This window comes from Harpia harpyja, chromosome 19 (genome assembly GCF_026419915.1).
Source record: "Harpia harpyja isolate bHarHar1 chromosome 19, bHarHar1 primary haplotype, whole genome shotgun sequence".
In the NCBI taxonomy this organism is placed as follows: domain Eukaryota; kingdom Metazoa; phylum Chordata; class Aves; order Accipitriformes; family Accipitridae; genus Harpia; species Harpia harpyja.
The window spans coordinates 20951456-20966782 of record NC_068958.1 but is presented as its reverse complement, the minus strand read 5'-3'; the positions used below and the strand labels follow the sequence as shown (position 1 = coordinate 20966782).

The 15327-nt window shown below is 62.5% G+C and overlaps 2 protein-coding genes across 10 annotated transcripts in view; one reads left to right on the top strand and one right to left on the bottom strand.

Annotated features, from left to right (window-relative positions):
• The first annotated feature begins 1502 nt into the window (after positions 1–1502).
• On the top strand, positions 1503–10931 carry ETNK2 (ethanolamine kinase 2). 2 transcript variants are annotated; one of them, XM_052815230.1, is made up of 8 exons: positions 1503–1747; positions 5569–5828; positions 6332–6469; positions 7661–7803; positions 7920–8003; positions 8461–8636; positions 9338–9411; positions 9584–10931. In XM_052815230.1, exons 1-8 carry the CDS (start codon positions 1517–1519, stop codon positions 9654–9656), a joined length of 1179 nt encoding a protein of 392 aa, XP_052671190.1. In that variant the 5' UTR covers positions 1503–1516; the 3' UTR covers positions 9657–10931. The 2 variants fall into 2 exon arrangements, with proteins under 2 accessions (XP_052671190.1, XP_052671189.1); XM_052815229.1 differs by lacking the exon at positions 1503–1747 and adding an exon at positions 4675–5256.
• A 711-nt stretch (positions 10932–11642) lies between these two features.
• The window catches only part of SOX13 (SRY-box transcription factor 13), a 42735-nt gene continuing 39050 nt past the window's right edge, over positions 11643–15327 (bottom strand). For 7 of the 8 annotated variants that reach the window (XM_052815221.1, XM_052815226.1, XM_052815220.1 and 4 more), the window contains 2 exons: positions 13784–14000; positions 11643–13652 (listed from right to left, as the gene is read on the bottom strand). In XM_052815221.1, coding sequence (XP_052671181.1) covers positions 13379–13652; positions 13784–14000 — 491 coding nt within the window. In that variant the 3' untranslated portion in view covers positions 11643–13378. The remainder of the gene's footprint in view (positions 13653–13783; positions 14001–15327) is intronic. The other variant, XM_052815224.1, reaches the window with a different exon arrangement.

The following is a 15327-nucleotide window of genomic DNA, read 5'->3' as shown; positions in this document are numbered from 1 at the left end:
TCCGATAATGAAGCCGGGCTGGAGCGGTGTCAGCAGGCTGCGGGGGGGGGCTGTGCCCTATCTTTAACCATCAAACCTCTCTCCAGCCCACCTGTAAATCCCCTGTGGGGGTCAGCGCTTGGTGGGTGAGGCGGGGTAGCGGGGCTGGAGAGACCCCCCCCAGAGGAAACACATCCCTCCTGGAGCCCATCTCATGCGCGCCGTCCCCATCCTTTTTATCCCAGACCCCAAAGGGATGGAGGCGGGGGGGGGGGAAAAGCTGTGCCCCCCAGGCACGGCTGAAGGGCTCCGGGGGTGGAGTGGGGGGCACAGGCAGCCGATGCGGTGGGTGCTGGAGGGGGTGCCGGTGCGGGTGCCGGGGGGGGAGTGCCGGTGCGGGGTGCTGGAGGGGGGGGGTGCCGGGGGGGGTGCAGGTGCGGGTGCCGGGGGGGGGGTGCCGGTGTGGGTGCCGGGGGAGTGTCAGTGTGGGTGCCGGGGGGGGGGTGTGCCGGTGTGGGTGCCGGGGGTGGGTGCCGGGGGGGGGGGTGCAGGTGCGGGTGCCGGGGTGGGTGCCGGGGGTGGGTGCCGGGGGGAAGTGCCGGTGTGGGTGCCGGGGGGGGGGGTGCAGGTGCGGGTGCCGGGGGGGGCAGTGCCGGTGTGGGTGCCGGGGGGGTGCCGGGGGGGGTGCAGGTGCGGGTGCCGGTGTGTGGGGGTGCCGGGGGTGGGTGCCGGGGGGGGTGCCGGGGGGGGTGCCGGTGGGGGGGAGTGCCGGTGTGGGTGCCGGTGCGGGTGCCGGGGGGAGGGGGGTGCCGGGGGTGGGTGCCGGGGGGGGTGCCGGGGGGGTGCCGGTGGGGGGGAGTGCCGGTGTGGGTGCCGGTGCGGGTGCCGGGGGGAGGGGGGTGCCGGGGGTGGGTGCCGGGGGGGGTGCCGGTGCGGGTGCTGGGGGGGGGGGGGTGCCGGTGTGGGTGCCGGGGGAGTGTCGGTGTGGGTGCTGGCGGGGTGTCAGTGTGGGTGCCGGGGGGGGGGGTGCCGGTGCAGGTGCCGGGGGGGGTGCCGGTGCGGGTGCCGGTGGGGGGGGTGCAGGTGCGGGTGCCGGGGGGGAAGTGCCGGTGTGGGTGCCGGGGGGGGGGTGCAGGTGCGGGTGCCGGGGGGAGGGGGGTGCCGGGGGTGGGTGCCGGGGGGGGTGCCGGTGGTGGGGGTGCAGGTGCGGGTGCCGGTGTGGGGGGGTGCCGGGGGGGGGAGTGCCGGTGTGGGGAGTGCCGGTGTGGGTGCCGGGGGGGGGTGCCGGTGGGGGGGGTGCAGGTGCGGGTGCCGGTGTGGGGGGGGTGCCGGGGGGGGGAGTGCCAGTGTGGGTGCCGGTGCGGGTGCCGGGGGGGGGTGGGTGCCGGGGGGTGCCGGTGCGGGTCCCGCTGACCTCACAATGCGGGCGGGCGCTGCCGCGGGAGGCGGGCGGCGGGAGGCGGGCCGGTGACTCATGGCTTCCCAACGGCGGGCGGCTCCTCCCCGCGGCCGCCGGCCCCGCCGCAGCCCCCGGCACATGGGCCGAGGCTCCGGGAGCGGGGAATTGGTTATGGCCGTACCTCCCGGCCGCTGTCCCGACTGTCCGGGACCGGAACGGGGCGGCGGCGGTGGTGGTGGGACCGGGACCGGGACCCCCGCCGTGCCCCATCTCGGTATTGCGGTGGATGAGGGGGACGTGCTGCCCGGAGCGCTGCGGCTCATGCGGGAGCTGAGACCCGGTTGGGAGCCGGCGAGGGTGAAAACCAAGGTACGACCCACCGGGGGGGGGGGGGGGAGAGCCTGCGTGGACCCCCCGCGGGGATCTTCCGAAGGGGGTGCGGAGCCCAGCTTGGGGGGCTTTAGGGTCCTCCCCTGAGGGGGGCTGTGGGGCTGGCCCCGGGGTGCTATAGGGCCTGCCCTGTGGTGGTATAGAGCTCGCTCTTGGGGGGCTATAAGGTCCACGTGAGGGTGACCGTAGGACCCACCCTGGGGGGCTATAGGACCTGCCAAGGAGGGTGCGACGTCCTGTCCCCCCATCCTCGGTTCTCCACTCTCGGGGCGTAACCGGGGCCCGTGGGATGCGCAAAGGTGTGACACTTTGGGGACCCCTCGGGCAGTCGCCGAGCGGTGACTGTGAAGGCAGGTGTGTCCCCAGGGTCCCTCGAGGCCGCCAAGGTGGGTGAAGGCTGAGGGGATGCCGGGGGTGGCACCTTGCACTGCTGGTTCCCCGTGGAGTCTGTCCTGCAGGTGCTGCCAGACCCCTGCCTGCACCCGGCGCTGCCAGACCCCTGCCCGCAGGAGTAGCTGCTCCCGGGAACAAGTCTCGCTTGGGTTACTTGTTGGCTTGCACCTTTGCCAGGTTGCATGGGCTGAGCGCAGGTTCGGAGGGGAGCTGGGACTCAGCGCTGGGTTCCTTTGCACGGGACGGGGCTTGGCTGTCCGGAGCTGGCAGGGCTTCGCTGCAGCGGGCGGGAGAGCGAGGGTGCCAGGTCTCGGGTGGAAAAGCGAGGCTGGTGGTGTCTGTGCCCTCAGTGGGCTCCTGGCGATGGGCACGGGAGTGTGGAGGTGGCAGAGCTGGGTGCGCTTAAATGTATGCAAGTGTGTATGCCTGTCCTCTGAAGGTACACACTTCCCGTGTGCCTGGAGCGTCATTAAAAATGTATTAATAGCCAAGTGTAATTAAATACAAGAAGCTGCGGGAACATACATATGAAAGGGCAGATGGCAATAGGCAGGAAGCTGGGAGTTTGAGTTCCTCAGAGCACATATTTGTAGGGGCAGGAAATGTCTCGGGCTCTGTGCAGCACCGAGCACAGACTTTGGTGGCAATGATTGTTTGAGAAGGACCCCGGGTCTCTGGTATCCAGGCTCTCTTCAGGCATCAGAGGGGGTCAGTGTTGAACAGCAGCTTGTGTGTGCGTGCGTGTGGTTTTAATTAAAAAAAAAAAAAAAAAAAGGCAAAAAAGCAGAAAAAAAGCCCTTGGGAGTTGTGGGGGGGAAACCTCCAGTTGCATTTCCCTTAGCTGCTATTGCAAGAGCTGTTCGGGAGGGGATTGGAGCAGTGCACTGGTCCTCAGCTGGTTCCTATTAGCGTTCCTGTTCGCCTTCCTCCGCGCACTGGAGCGGTGCCCGGTTCACACCACCTCGTTGCACGGTGTCAGTGCTCAGCTGCTTGCAGGGGCCGTACCAGGCTGTGCCGGTGACGCGGAAAAATCTCCCGGTGCTTGGGGCAGGGTGTGGAAGACGGGAAGGAAGAGTCTGGGTGCTTGGCCTCCTCCACATGCCCTCTTCTTGCTGGGGTCTTCAGCCCCCTGTGCTCCAGGTCGTGCCTGCTTTCCAGGACTCCTGCTCCTCATCCTTTAAGCTCTATCCCTGGGCAGAAGCATCTCCGTACCGAGAAGGCACAGGCGGTATCGGTGAGTCAGCCAGCCACGCTGTCAGGGAAGCACGCACTCCTCCATCCCTCATCCGGCGATTAGAAGAGCAGCAGCGACGTGGAGCCAAACCCCTGCGAGGACTTTGGCATGGCTGGACTTTTTTAGCCCAACTTTGGCAACAAGGTGCCCTATTGCAATCCTGCCCTGGGCTGCCGGCTGCCTGTTGGGCTGGGGAGGGGTGCTGGGGGGTGCCTGCACGAGGAGGCAGCCGACACGGCGGTGCTTCGGGGGTGCCGAGGGGTCTCACGGCAGGCACAGCGCCGGCGTGTCGGATGGAGCTGCTTCGCTTCAGCACCTTTGCACAGGGCTTGAGTCTTGCTTTGTATTTAATTGCTGCAAGGCTCCTGGTGTGGAGTCACACTCGCTTTCCCCCCGCCTCCCTGCTGTCACACAACTGCAGCGGGGAAGGATTTGGGCTGGTAGCAGTGCTGTGGCCCTGCTGATAGCTGACTGCACTTTGGATCTACAAGGAATAGCACTGGGCATCTGCCAAGCAACCGTGCTTGTTCCTCAGGAGCTGGAGGAGCTGCCGCCTCCAAAGCAGGCAAGCCCCTGTGTGCGTGTGTGCAGGTTGCTGGCGAACCACGTGTGAGTCTCCAAAGTTAGTGGCCTGGAATTCAGGGGGGATAAGGCTCAGTAATCCCTTTAAACCTGCTGGAAAGGGCCGATCAGGCTGTCGAGCAGCAAAACAAAGCAGCATGAGGACTTCGCAGGCGAGGCAGCGCTGAGCATCTCGACGTGCGGCCAATGTGCGTGTGGCTGATGGAGGGCACCGGCCTCAGGGTGCACCGTCTTCCGCAGGGATGGGCCGTGATGCTTTTTGCTTGCTGAATTTCTGGCCTCTGGGGCCTGGCAGTACAAGGAGAGGAGAGAGACAAGGGCGGCGGAAACGCAGATTATCTGCCCTGGAAAAGCAGCTCGCTTGCTTGAGAAGGTTCAGCCCGGCCCAGCTGCAGCCGAGGGGCAGCAGCCCACCAGGGACGTGGTGGCTGGCTCGCTGCTTGCCGTGCTCACCCCGAATCCAACACCAGCCAGCTGTGTAACAAGGGGTGTTAGCACCGTCTAACTTCGGGTGTCTCATTCCAGTGCTTTGAGTTTCCCTTGGGAGGCTGCATGGGGAGCCCTATATATAGGCACCCTATACAGGAGCGTGAGTTGCTGAGTGGGATGTCTAAAATTAGCTGTCCCACCCCCGAGCACCGCTGCTGCCGTAGCACGTGCCCTCGCCCCCCCCCCCCCGGCTCCGTCAGCATCACATCTGCTCCGGCTCCCCGAACCCAAAGGGGATAAGGAAATCGCTCTCGTGGGGAGCAGCGGGACCCCGGCACACTCGGCCTCGGTGCCGAGCAGGAGCCGCGTGGGGCTGAGCATCCTGCCTGCGTGGGGGACAATGGGGCAGGGGTTTCCCGAGGAGCGATGGAGACCCAAACCCCTCGGTGCACCGGAGGCGACTGAAATCGCTGCGGGATCGGGAGAGGAGCCCGGCGCGGGCGGCAGTGGCAGCCCCTGCATGTGCACGGGCAGGCGGCCAAGCCGGGGCGACGGGAGAACAAAACTCTCTTTCCATCTGTGAGAAGCCATCAGAGCAATGACACGAGACGTCCCCAGCAGAGACGTCCCTGCCTATCAGCGACCCGGCCCCGTGGGGAGGGTCGGGAGGAGGAGACGGGGTGGTGGTGGTTGCTCCGTGTTGTTTGCCGGGTGTTTGTGGGTTGTTTTATTTTTTTTTTCATTTTGTGCCAAAAGATTTACGCTGATTGTTTGGGAGCGATTCCCGGGGCCACTCGGATGCCAAGCGTGCTGGCGGCACATCTGGCCTGAGCTATTCCTGAGCTTCCAGGTGAAAAATGGCAGGATTTCCACCCAAACTGCCGGCTTTGTGCAGCTGAAGCCTCGTGCCTGTGGCCCTGTGCAGAGCCCCAGTACAAGTGCGAGCCTCGAGGCCTTGCAAACTCATGCCATCTGCTGCGGGAGCTTTCCTGGCTGCCGTGGGCACTGCTGCTTCGTGCTTTCTTTTTGCCCGTTGCCTGTTATTGCCTTTGCCACGTTGCTTTCTCCCTGGAGTATGCCGGTGGGAAGGGGGTTTCCCCATGCCCAGCTGGCATGGCAGGGATATACAGGCATCGGCTCTACCACCCTTCTCCCCCTCCAGCTCTTCACCGATGGCATCACCAACAAGCTCGTGGCCTGCTACACAGACGAGGGCATGGCGGACGCGGTGCTGGTCCGTGTCTACGGCAGGAAGACGGAGCTCTTCGTGGACCGGGAGACGGAGCTGAGGAACTTTCAGGTGCTGCGTGCCCACGGCTGTGCCCCCGACCTCTACTGCGCCTTCCAGAACGGGCTCTGCTACCAGTTCCTGCCGGGCATCGCGCTGGGGCCCGACCACGTGCGGGACCCCCACATCTTCAGGTGTGCAGGACCCCCATGTCCTTGGATGTGTGGGTCTGGAGAGGAGCCATGGGACAGGGGAACCAGTGCTTCTCTGGGCATGAGGGGTTTGCTCCGTGTTTCCAGCGCTCCCGCTCACTGCCTTTGATCCAGACTGGTGCTCGCTGATGTGCACAAACCTGGGTGGTGCTGGGTGATAAATGAGCCGAAGTGCAGCCGGGTTTATCGCCACGTTTTTAAAGCATCAGCTTTCGGTGAATAGAGATTTTGCGAGAACCATGGCTTTTATCTGAACTTGCCCTGAAAAGGTGAATGCTGCTTTTGACCCAGACAAGGTCTTGAAATACTTCAGAGGTTTGTAGCTGAAGTGGAGGGGAGTTTCAGCTGTGCTGACCTCGCGTTTTTAAACATAGCTTTCAGGAAACGTCCCCCAAAGACGTCTCAAGGCTGGTTTTGAGGAGCGCTCCTCTTGGGGATGCTGCTGCACAGCCACCTCTCACCCACGCATCTGCCTTTCCTTCCAGGCTGGTGGCCCAGGAGATGGCCCGGGTACACGCCATCCACGCCAACGGGAGCTTCCCCAAGCCCATCCTCTGGCAGAAGCTGCACAAATACCTCACCCTCGTGAAGACGGATCTCAGCCCAAAGGTATCCAACCCCAGGTAAAGGCAGAGGGATCCCAAAGAGCCAGGCTCTGCCTTGGGCATCCGCTGCCCACCCATCTCTAAGTCTTCCCCGTACGGGACCGGGGGGAAGAGCCCCAGTTCCCAGGTAAAGCCTCCTCGGGTGTCTGGGGTTGGTGAGCAGAGCTGGGGATGGTGTCGGGGCTGGATCCGGCCACGTGGCCGCTTCTGGATCACAATCCCTCCGTAAGCAAACTCATGGCCAAGCACCCAAGAGCAGGTGGGATGGAGGCATCTCCCTGCACCTTCTTTCTGCCAGTGTGGGAGCGGTGTTAGAGCAGAGACAGCTCTGGGTTGCGTCTGTACAGCACCCAGGCAGAATCTGGCCTGAGCCAGAGACTCCCACCTGCTGTAATAATCCGCCACCTCATCCTTGCAAATCCAGCCTGCATTTTAAGGCCTCCCTAGAATAAGCTGAAGCTCAAGCCCTTCTTATGGTGGGGATCGGAGCAGCAAGGTTGAGCTGATGTTGGAGGGGATGCTAGAAACCCAGTATAGATTAAAGCAGCCCGTTCCCACTTCAAACCAGTTCATCCCATTTTTGGGAGCCTGGGTTCACGCCAGGTGAGTGCCGGGGTGTCTGGGAAGGATGCGGGCAGCCCCAAGAGGTGGTAGAGGTGAATGAACCCCAATGCAAGCAAATAATTAACCTGTTCCCTGAGCAGCAGTGGCAAGACACAGGGCTTTTCTCAGCACTCACCCCGCTGCAGGTAGACTTTACCCAAACCTGCACCTTCAGTGCAGCCAATTAGGTAATCATTAACTGGCTTTCTTCTTGGAATTGAAACTTCTGAGGTTACTGAGAGGGTACGTGCTCTGGCAGAGTCAAAAAAAATTCCCGTTGCCTGGGGGTTAGTCAGGTGCTTTGGGAGTGAGCATTGTGGGGCTTGGTGGCTGGTTGGGTGAATTTGGGGGATGGATGCGGGTGTTAGGGGGGAGAAGGGAAGGGCTGAGGCTGCGCCGTGGCATCTGCTGGACTCCCTGGGTACCGGAGGATGTCCAAACCAAACCTGGCCTCCCCACCAAAACCAGCCTCGTTAGCCCCACTTTTTGTCACTGATGAGTTCCTTTATAGAATGCACGGAGGGAAGCGGGGGGCAATGCTGCCCCTCTGCCCCTGAGGGAGGTTCCCCGTGAGCAGAAGTGATTCCACCCCGTCCCCTTCCCCAGCCTCCAGCAGGATGTGCCCAGCCTGGAGATGCTTGAACACGAGCTGGCCTGGATGAAGGAAACGCTTTCCCAGCTGGGGTCCCCCGTCGTGCTTTGCCACAACGACCTGCTCTGCAAGAACATCATCTACGACGGGACACAAGGTTCGTGGCAGCAGCTTCGCACGCCCGGCAGAGGGGTCTGTCCCTCGCCCACCTCCCCGGGGGGCCAGCAGCTCCATCTCCAGCCCCTCTTACAGCCCCTGCCTTTGCCTCCGCAGAGCACGTTCGCTTCATAGACTACGAGTACACCGGCTACAACTACCAGGCTTTCGACATTGGAAACCACTTTAATGAGTTTGCGGGTGAGTCGGGCTCCTCTCCGTGGCACTGAAGGTCCGTCCGCCCAGTTCCAGCGGCTGCCTCAGGGTCTCCCCATCCCTGGGGATGGAAGGGGCAGTTGCATCCCCAGTCCCATGGTGGGAGATGGGTTAGCTCCTCCTGGGGCTGTCCGGGGTTAGAGCGATGTGCGAGGGAGGGTGTCTGCTGGCGTTGGGCAGTGTGCTGCCGGCGGTGAGCAGCCTGGCTGCTGCTGCTGGGATGCAATGCCTGCACGAGCCCGGCTCTTAACCATGCAAGGGCTGGGTGCGTGCCTTGAATCAGCAGGTTGATCCCCGGCTTGTGCACACCTGGAGCTGCAGGGGTTTTGCTCACCCGGTCGTGCATGGGGAGAGCTCCGTGGTCATGTCACTTTGCCCTGGAGAAACCCTTCCTTTCACCCTTCTGCCCCTCGGGCATCGCTGACTCCGGCTCCCCTCGCAGGCGTGAAGGAGGTGGATTACCGCCTCTATCCCAGCAAGGAGACCCAGCTGCAGTGGCTGCGCTCCTACCTGCAGGCATACAAGCAGCTCACCCAGGGGAACCAAGGAGGCATGGGGGTGGCCGTGTCCGAGGAGGAGCTGGAGGCTCTCTACGTGCAAGTGAACAAATTTTCTTTGGTGAGTGGTGGAGATGGGAAGGAGCCAGCCTCTCTCGAGGGCTGCCCGTGGGATGGGTTTTCCTCTGCTCTCGAGTGAGCCGGGGCTTCGTGCTGCAGCTCGGCTGGTGAGGATGGGGGTGCAGGTACCAGCCTGGGGGTTTGGGGGCACCTGGGGCAGGAGGCTGCCCCAAATTGCCCGGCTGCACCTCGGAGGCACTGAGCCCCTGGGCAAAGTCAAAAGATAGGGCTGGCCATCCGCCAGCCTACTGACACATGTCAAGGGGCAGCGTGTCTCTGATAGCTGTGGCCTTGGACATCCCTTCAGAGAGGCCAGGCACAGCCAAGCACAAGGAAATCCTCTTTGCTAAATGCCATGGGCGGGCAGAGCCCATTTTCTGGAAACTTAGGGCAAAATCTCGGCTGGTTTCCTGGCTGGAGCTGCCAGGAGGGACATCCCAGCTGCAAACGCAGAGACCGGTACCCTAGGCACGTTGTGCGGCTGTTCAGCATCCTTGCTGCTGGCATCCCTCGCCCAGGCTGGGACCAGCCTCCGGAGCATATAAAAATACATGTGTGGGCCAGCCCCAGCTGGCTGTCACCCCGTGTCCTGTCGTCACAGCCGCGGGACTTCTGGGACCCGGCCAGGAGAGGCGCGAGCGACTCATCCCGTGGGCAGGGATGCTCCGTGCTGGTTTCTGATCCTTGTTTTGTCTGTTGCAGGCATCCCATTTCCTCTGGGCATGCTGGGGCCTAATCCAGGATAAATACTCTACCATAGACTTTAACTTCTTAAGGTGAGTCCGCTGGGGCTTGGGGGGCATTTACTCCCAGCTCAGTTCAGTGTTAAATGACTGGAGCAAGAGGATCCCAATAGTCCCTCTGTGCCAGAGGGATCCTCTGTGGCCAGGGGACACAGGGCTGGGGCGACAAGTATCTTACGTCTGTCCCTCTCTCCTTCCTCGGCAGATATGCAAAGCTAAGGTTTAAACAGTACTTCAAGATGAAGCCAGTGGTCACAGCCCTGCAGATCTCTAAATAGCATCTCCAGCCTGTGAGACTCCGAGCTATTTTGTCCTTGCTGCGTCCACAGCCCTCGCATCCCCCTCGCCCCTTCCCCACCCCAGCCGGGGGCGAGGGCAGGTCCTGATGGTGGGAAGGGGGAGGAGAGGAGCTCTGACCCAGCCACCGATTAAAGGAGACCCTGGACATACCTGAGACTGGACCGTGAGATGCTAGAGAGGACCAGGGCCTCGGAGAGGCCCCTGCCTACCCAAGGAAGCCTTACCATCGCCTTAACGCCGAGCCCCGGCTCGGACCCGGTGCCCAGCAGGTCCGTGCTTTGCTGGCACTACTGCTGCTTGGCCTGGCACCCGGTTTGCTCCCTCTGTGCTGTCCCCGAGGGGGGAAACAGGTTCCCCCCATCTGCTCAGGACCCCCCAGAGCTGCCCAGTTGCTTTAGCCGCCCAACGCACACGCTGTGACCATTGCCTTCACTGCTCCTTCTGTCCCCTCTTGCCCTGCCTGTTTGGTGCCACTTGGGCTCTCACCCCCAAACCAGCACCTTCTCTGGGTCCATATTGATCCTGGGCTTGGGGCTGTCTCTGAGCATGGGACCTTTTTTCCACGTGTGGTGGGTGCTGCTGCGCTCCGGCTCGGATAGTGCAAAGGAGCAAGGGGCAGCAACAGCCACGAGCCACATGGGCTTGGGACCAGGAGGCTTTTGCTGGCAGGCGCTGGGTGCCTGCAACCCCTGGGCTGTGCTCAGCCCGCAGCTGGCTCTGCTTTTCCCCATGGCCATGGTCTCCCAGATTCCCATTTGCTCCCTGCTCCCATCGTGGCTTCCCTCGTAGCATCCTGTGCTGCCGGAGCAAGGAGCTTCCAGCTCTGCCTTCCCCATCACCCCCAGGGCCGGGGGGGTTGGTCATGCCCCTTACGTGGGCACCATCCCTGTGCTCCTCTCTTGGCTCTGTCCTTGCCTGGCACTCCCCGGCAGGAGGTTGAACGGAGCCGACCTGCTCCATAAGCCGCACACAGCTTCATCCCCTGTCACCACTCAGCTGCTCCCCCACCACAGGCTCTGCGAGGGTGATCCTGGCCTGCTGAGCACTGTCCAGCTCATGACAGTGGTTGTGCATCAGCTGGGAGGTGGAATCAGACCCCTCTGCTCCTACCTTGGCTGCTCAGCAAAGTGGTGTGGGGACAAGGTGGCTGTCCCCTCCGCAAGGGCACAGGAACCTGCCCCAGCAAGAACTGGGACTGTTGTTGCGTCTGGTGTTTGTTTTGGTGCAAAATAAAAGCTGCTGGTAGCTGGAAATAGGGGATGGCAGATCTGTGGGGACTGGTGCAGGACTTGTGCCGGAGCAGGGACAGCATCCCTGGAGCCTGGGGGTGCATCCAGCCCTTCTCCTGCAGCTGGAGGTGTCCCCTCGCAGGGTGGGTTGACGATGTCCCTCCACGTTCCCAACCTCACTTTGGGTGCTGCAGGGGAGCAGCAGCTGTGCAGCACGGGAGGGTGTTTGCATGCAGTGCTCGCTGCTTCTTCCCCGTTGGCAGCAACAACTGCCGGGGCTTGTCCTTGTCCCAGAGCGATGCCCTGTGGTTTAAAACAGCCTTCTGTAGAGTTGATCCCCCATCTGCATCGTGGGTGCCCCGGCAGCACCCTGAGGCCCTGCTGGGCTCTGGCAAGGGCAGGCTGGACTACTTAGCTGCAGCAGGCACTGGGCAGAGGAGGTTGAAGCCCAACCTGCTGCCATGTGGGGCGAGACCTTGAGAAAACACAGGTGAGAGGTGGGAAGGGGAGGGGAGCAGCTCGGGACCTACCACGGACGGACAGGGCAGGAGAAAGAGCTGAGAAACAGCACAAGTGAAAACATGGCAGGGAGCAAAAGCCTTAGGAGGGGGCTGTGCTGGAAGAAGGGGGGGAAACAAGCACTCCCCATCTATGCTCTGACTGCCTGGGGTGAGAGCTCCCCCTCCAACCCTCGGCTCTCCCCAGCCCCAAGCTGCTAAAGTCCAGACCCAGATCTCTGCTCCAAAAAGTCATTTTTATTGTGCCAAGGGGTGGGGGGGGACAATTGTAAACAAGTATGTGAAATATACAGGTTAAGTTACTCATTGTCTTATTAACAAAATAAAGCTCTATCTATATTTACAGTCTTTAAAAAAAAAAAAAAAAAAAAAGAGAGGAAGAGCTGCATCTTTGTCGGGCACATCTGCTTCCAGCCCCCTCTGCAGCACAGCCCATCCCACCCTGGGAGCTGGCAGCCCTTCCCCAGGGACCCCAGCCCCAGCCAGAGCAGCACAGGGGATGGGAATAAATAAAGCACTGACGAAGGGCAAGAGAGGAGAGAGGCGTTTGCTGGGTGGGCGAGGAGGCAAGATGCTCCCTTGGATAAAAAATGTCCTGTCGGCAGCCCCGTGGGGTGCGGGGGAGCAGCACCGGGGCCCCGATGCTGCAGAGCTGCTGCTCCGGACCCCCCACCCTGGGACCGAAGACATGGGTCCGCTGCAAAGCCCCCATTGCAGGGCTCGTCCCCGCTGCTGCAATCTGGAGCCCGGGCAGCCACAGCTCCTTCTGCACCCCCAGCAAAGGTCCCCACCGTGCCAGGCTGGAGGCCAGGCTGTGGCTGCGGCCGGAGCAGCGGTGCCTGTTTCTGGCTGTAGCCACAGGGCGGTGCACGGACTCTGTGCACAGCCGGACACTGCGCACACCCAGCCGGACACTGTGCACACACAGCCGGACACACGGCCGTGCTGCATCCCAAATACCCCTGGGCCAGGCTCTGACCAGAGCAAGGTGGTTGGTTTTTTCCAATTTTTTTTTTTTTTTTTTTATAAATTGCTGTTATTTTTCTCTCCCTCTCTGGTTTTCACGATGAAGATCGCAGGTGGAGCCTACAGCTTGCAGAGCTGGGGCGCAGGAGGGAGAGGTCCCTGGGGACGGACGGGGCACGTACCCACCGCAGCCAGGGCTTGTGCCCGACAGTGCCCGGGTAAGGGGCTGGCGGAGGGCCGGGGTAACGGCACAGCCAGAGAACAGGCACCCGCTTTATTTACAAAGTGGGCCAGGGCTGTCAGGATCATAAAGGGCTCCTCGGAGCCCTTGGCTGGTACTCGGGGCAGGCGAGAGCTAAAAATGGCTCCATGGGAATTTGCTGGCAGGCTTTAAAGACCGAGTGGGAAATGCAGCGGGGAGGTCAGACGGGGCTGAGCGAGGGACAAGCCTGTCCCCATCCCGTGACCCTAGCAGCAGTGGCTGGCAGCTGCAGGTGAGGCTCTCTGCAAGGGACCCATGGGTGCTGGAGGGCTGGGAGATGCTCTGGAGGCTTTCCCGCACCCCGATACCCTCAGGTGCCTCCTGGGGGGGCTGCGGGTGGGTGACAGCTCAGCAGCCGTGGCACCCATATCCCCGGGCCAGGTGGCCTCAGCTCCCCATGCCCCTGCCACTAGAACAAGGCTGAACCAGCCCTCGCCAGCTTGCCCAGCGGGGTCAGCACATCCCAGCCACGGCCCCGTGCAGTGCACATCACTGCTCATCACCCCCCCCGGGAAGCCCCCCCCCAAAATGCTGGGATGCCCGCCTTCCTGGGACCCATTTGCAGGCAGGCAGCAGCAACTCCTCCGTGCCGGGGTAGCAGCTCTCCTCTGCTCCCAGCACAGCCCTTCAGCCGAGTCCCATCCCATCCGGGGATGCTGTGACCTCCTTTTTGGTGGCAGCCAGCCCTGCCACCCCCACTCACCGCCCCCCCACCCCGGCCCCCCTCAGTCCGTCAGCACCACCAGCTCGCCATCACTCTTGTCCTCGCCCTCCGAGTCCTCCTCCTCGCTGTAGCGGTACATCTCGCCGTCGGCCACCGAGTGCCCGTCATCCCCGCAGTCGCCCTCCTTGAGGCTACGCGTGTTGACGATGACGGGCATGCTGGGGTCCATGCTGCGGGGCAGGTAGTGCTCCATCAGGGGGGACGTCAGCTGCATGCCCACCGGCCGCTGGTACAGCACATCCGAGGACGCGGGCGGCATCTGGCTGCCCTGGGGCCTGCGGGACAGGGGAATGCAATCACCGGCCGGGGCGTCGAGGTGGTCCCCTTGCCTCCCCCTGCCTCCTGGGGCACCCACCCTACGGGCACCGCAGTAAGCCCCCTCGGATGGGAGGAAGGGGCCCGTTACCCTATCAAGTAGCCCTGCCTGGCGTCCTGCCGCCGGTTCCTCATCAGCGCCTTGTACTCGCCCACGCGCAGCCGTTTCCCCTCCACGATGCAGGTGCGTTTGGGTCGGGGCTTGTACTTATAGTCGGGGTATTTCTCCAGGTGCTGCCGGCTCAGCCGGGCTTGCTCCTCGTAGTAGGGCTGCTTCTCCTGGTTCGTCATGGACTTCCACCGGGAGCCTGTGCAGAGAGGAGCCGCAGGGCATGCTTACACCCCGCTTGCTGTGATGAAACCCACGCCGGCTCCCGGCTGGGATAACCATCGCAAGAGTTAATTAATACTCATACCAAACAAACAGCACCTGAATTTGCACACAGTCGGTGAGAGCGGCTGCGCCGGTGGGAGCCCCGTGCCGCAGAGGGCAGCCAGCCCTCCTGGCACACCGGGAACAGGTTCCCAGCCCTGACCTTCCCCGGGCACCCCTTGGGCCACAGCTTTTGATCCTCTCCAAGGTATGGCGAGCAGGTGCTGCAGCTAAAATAGGCTGTGCCGGCGTGTGACTCGCATCCCCCCGCTGGCTGACCTTTATTGTCATCACAGCCAGCACCCCAGGCAGGAGGGCAAAGCAGGGCTCAGCACAAAGGCCGCCGGGCTGGGAGAGGGGCTCGGGGCCAGGCTGGCAGAGGGAAGGGATTAATCCCCTTGGCTCAGCACCTGGGAGGGTGCAGCTGGACCAGTGTCTGGTTTGGGAGAGAGAAGGACAAGCTGGAGATGCTTGGAGATCCTCAACATCCTTGGAGATGCTCAACAGTCGAAAGGACACAGCCCTGATGGGACTATGGAGTTAGCTGGGCTTTGGGCAGGGCTTTGGGCTGGGGACCTCCAGAGATGCCCCACCATCACCTAAATCCTCCTGTGAGTCCCCGCGTGCCCCTTTCCTGGGTGTCCTTCACCTGCTAGCATGGCCCAGCTCCCCCAGGGAGATCCACCTCCCACACCTGCACCACGAGCCAGGTGGCCCAGGTAAACTGAGGCACGCAAGCCCCTTGCCCATGGTGCCCAGGCGTCCTCCACCGGCTCCTTCCCCACATGCTCAGCCCCTCGCACCAGCTCAGATCCACATTTCCAAGAGCGGGAGAGCACGCAGGAACCAAACCCCGGTCTGGGTGCATACTGGCTCTGGACCACTCATCCATCTGCTAAATTTGCACCCCTCAAGCGGTGAGCAGCTCCGGCTCCCTGGGCAGAACCATACCAGCTATTTAAAGCCATGGACAACTACCATGACAGCAAGCAGCTCACCGCAGAGCGGCCACTCCTGGCCCCCCATGATCATGAGACTTAAGCAGAGCAGATCCTGCCCATGTGCTCCTTCAAAGGGAAAAGCTTGGTGTTGTCTCGTTTTTTCTTTAACAAGCAGAGCTGCTAAAATGGGTCCGTGGCAGAGCGAGGTGCGGGTGTCGGAGGTAACCCATGGTGCGGCTGCATTGCACCAGTGCGCACTCGCTCCCGGCCCTTCGGACGGGCTCACTGGTGACCACACCGCTGGCTTTTAATAGTGACATG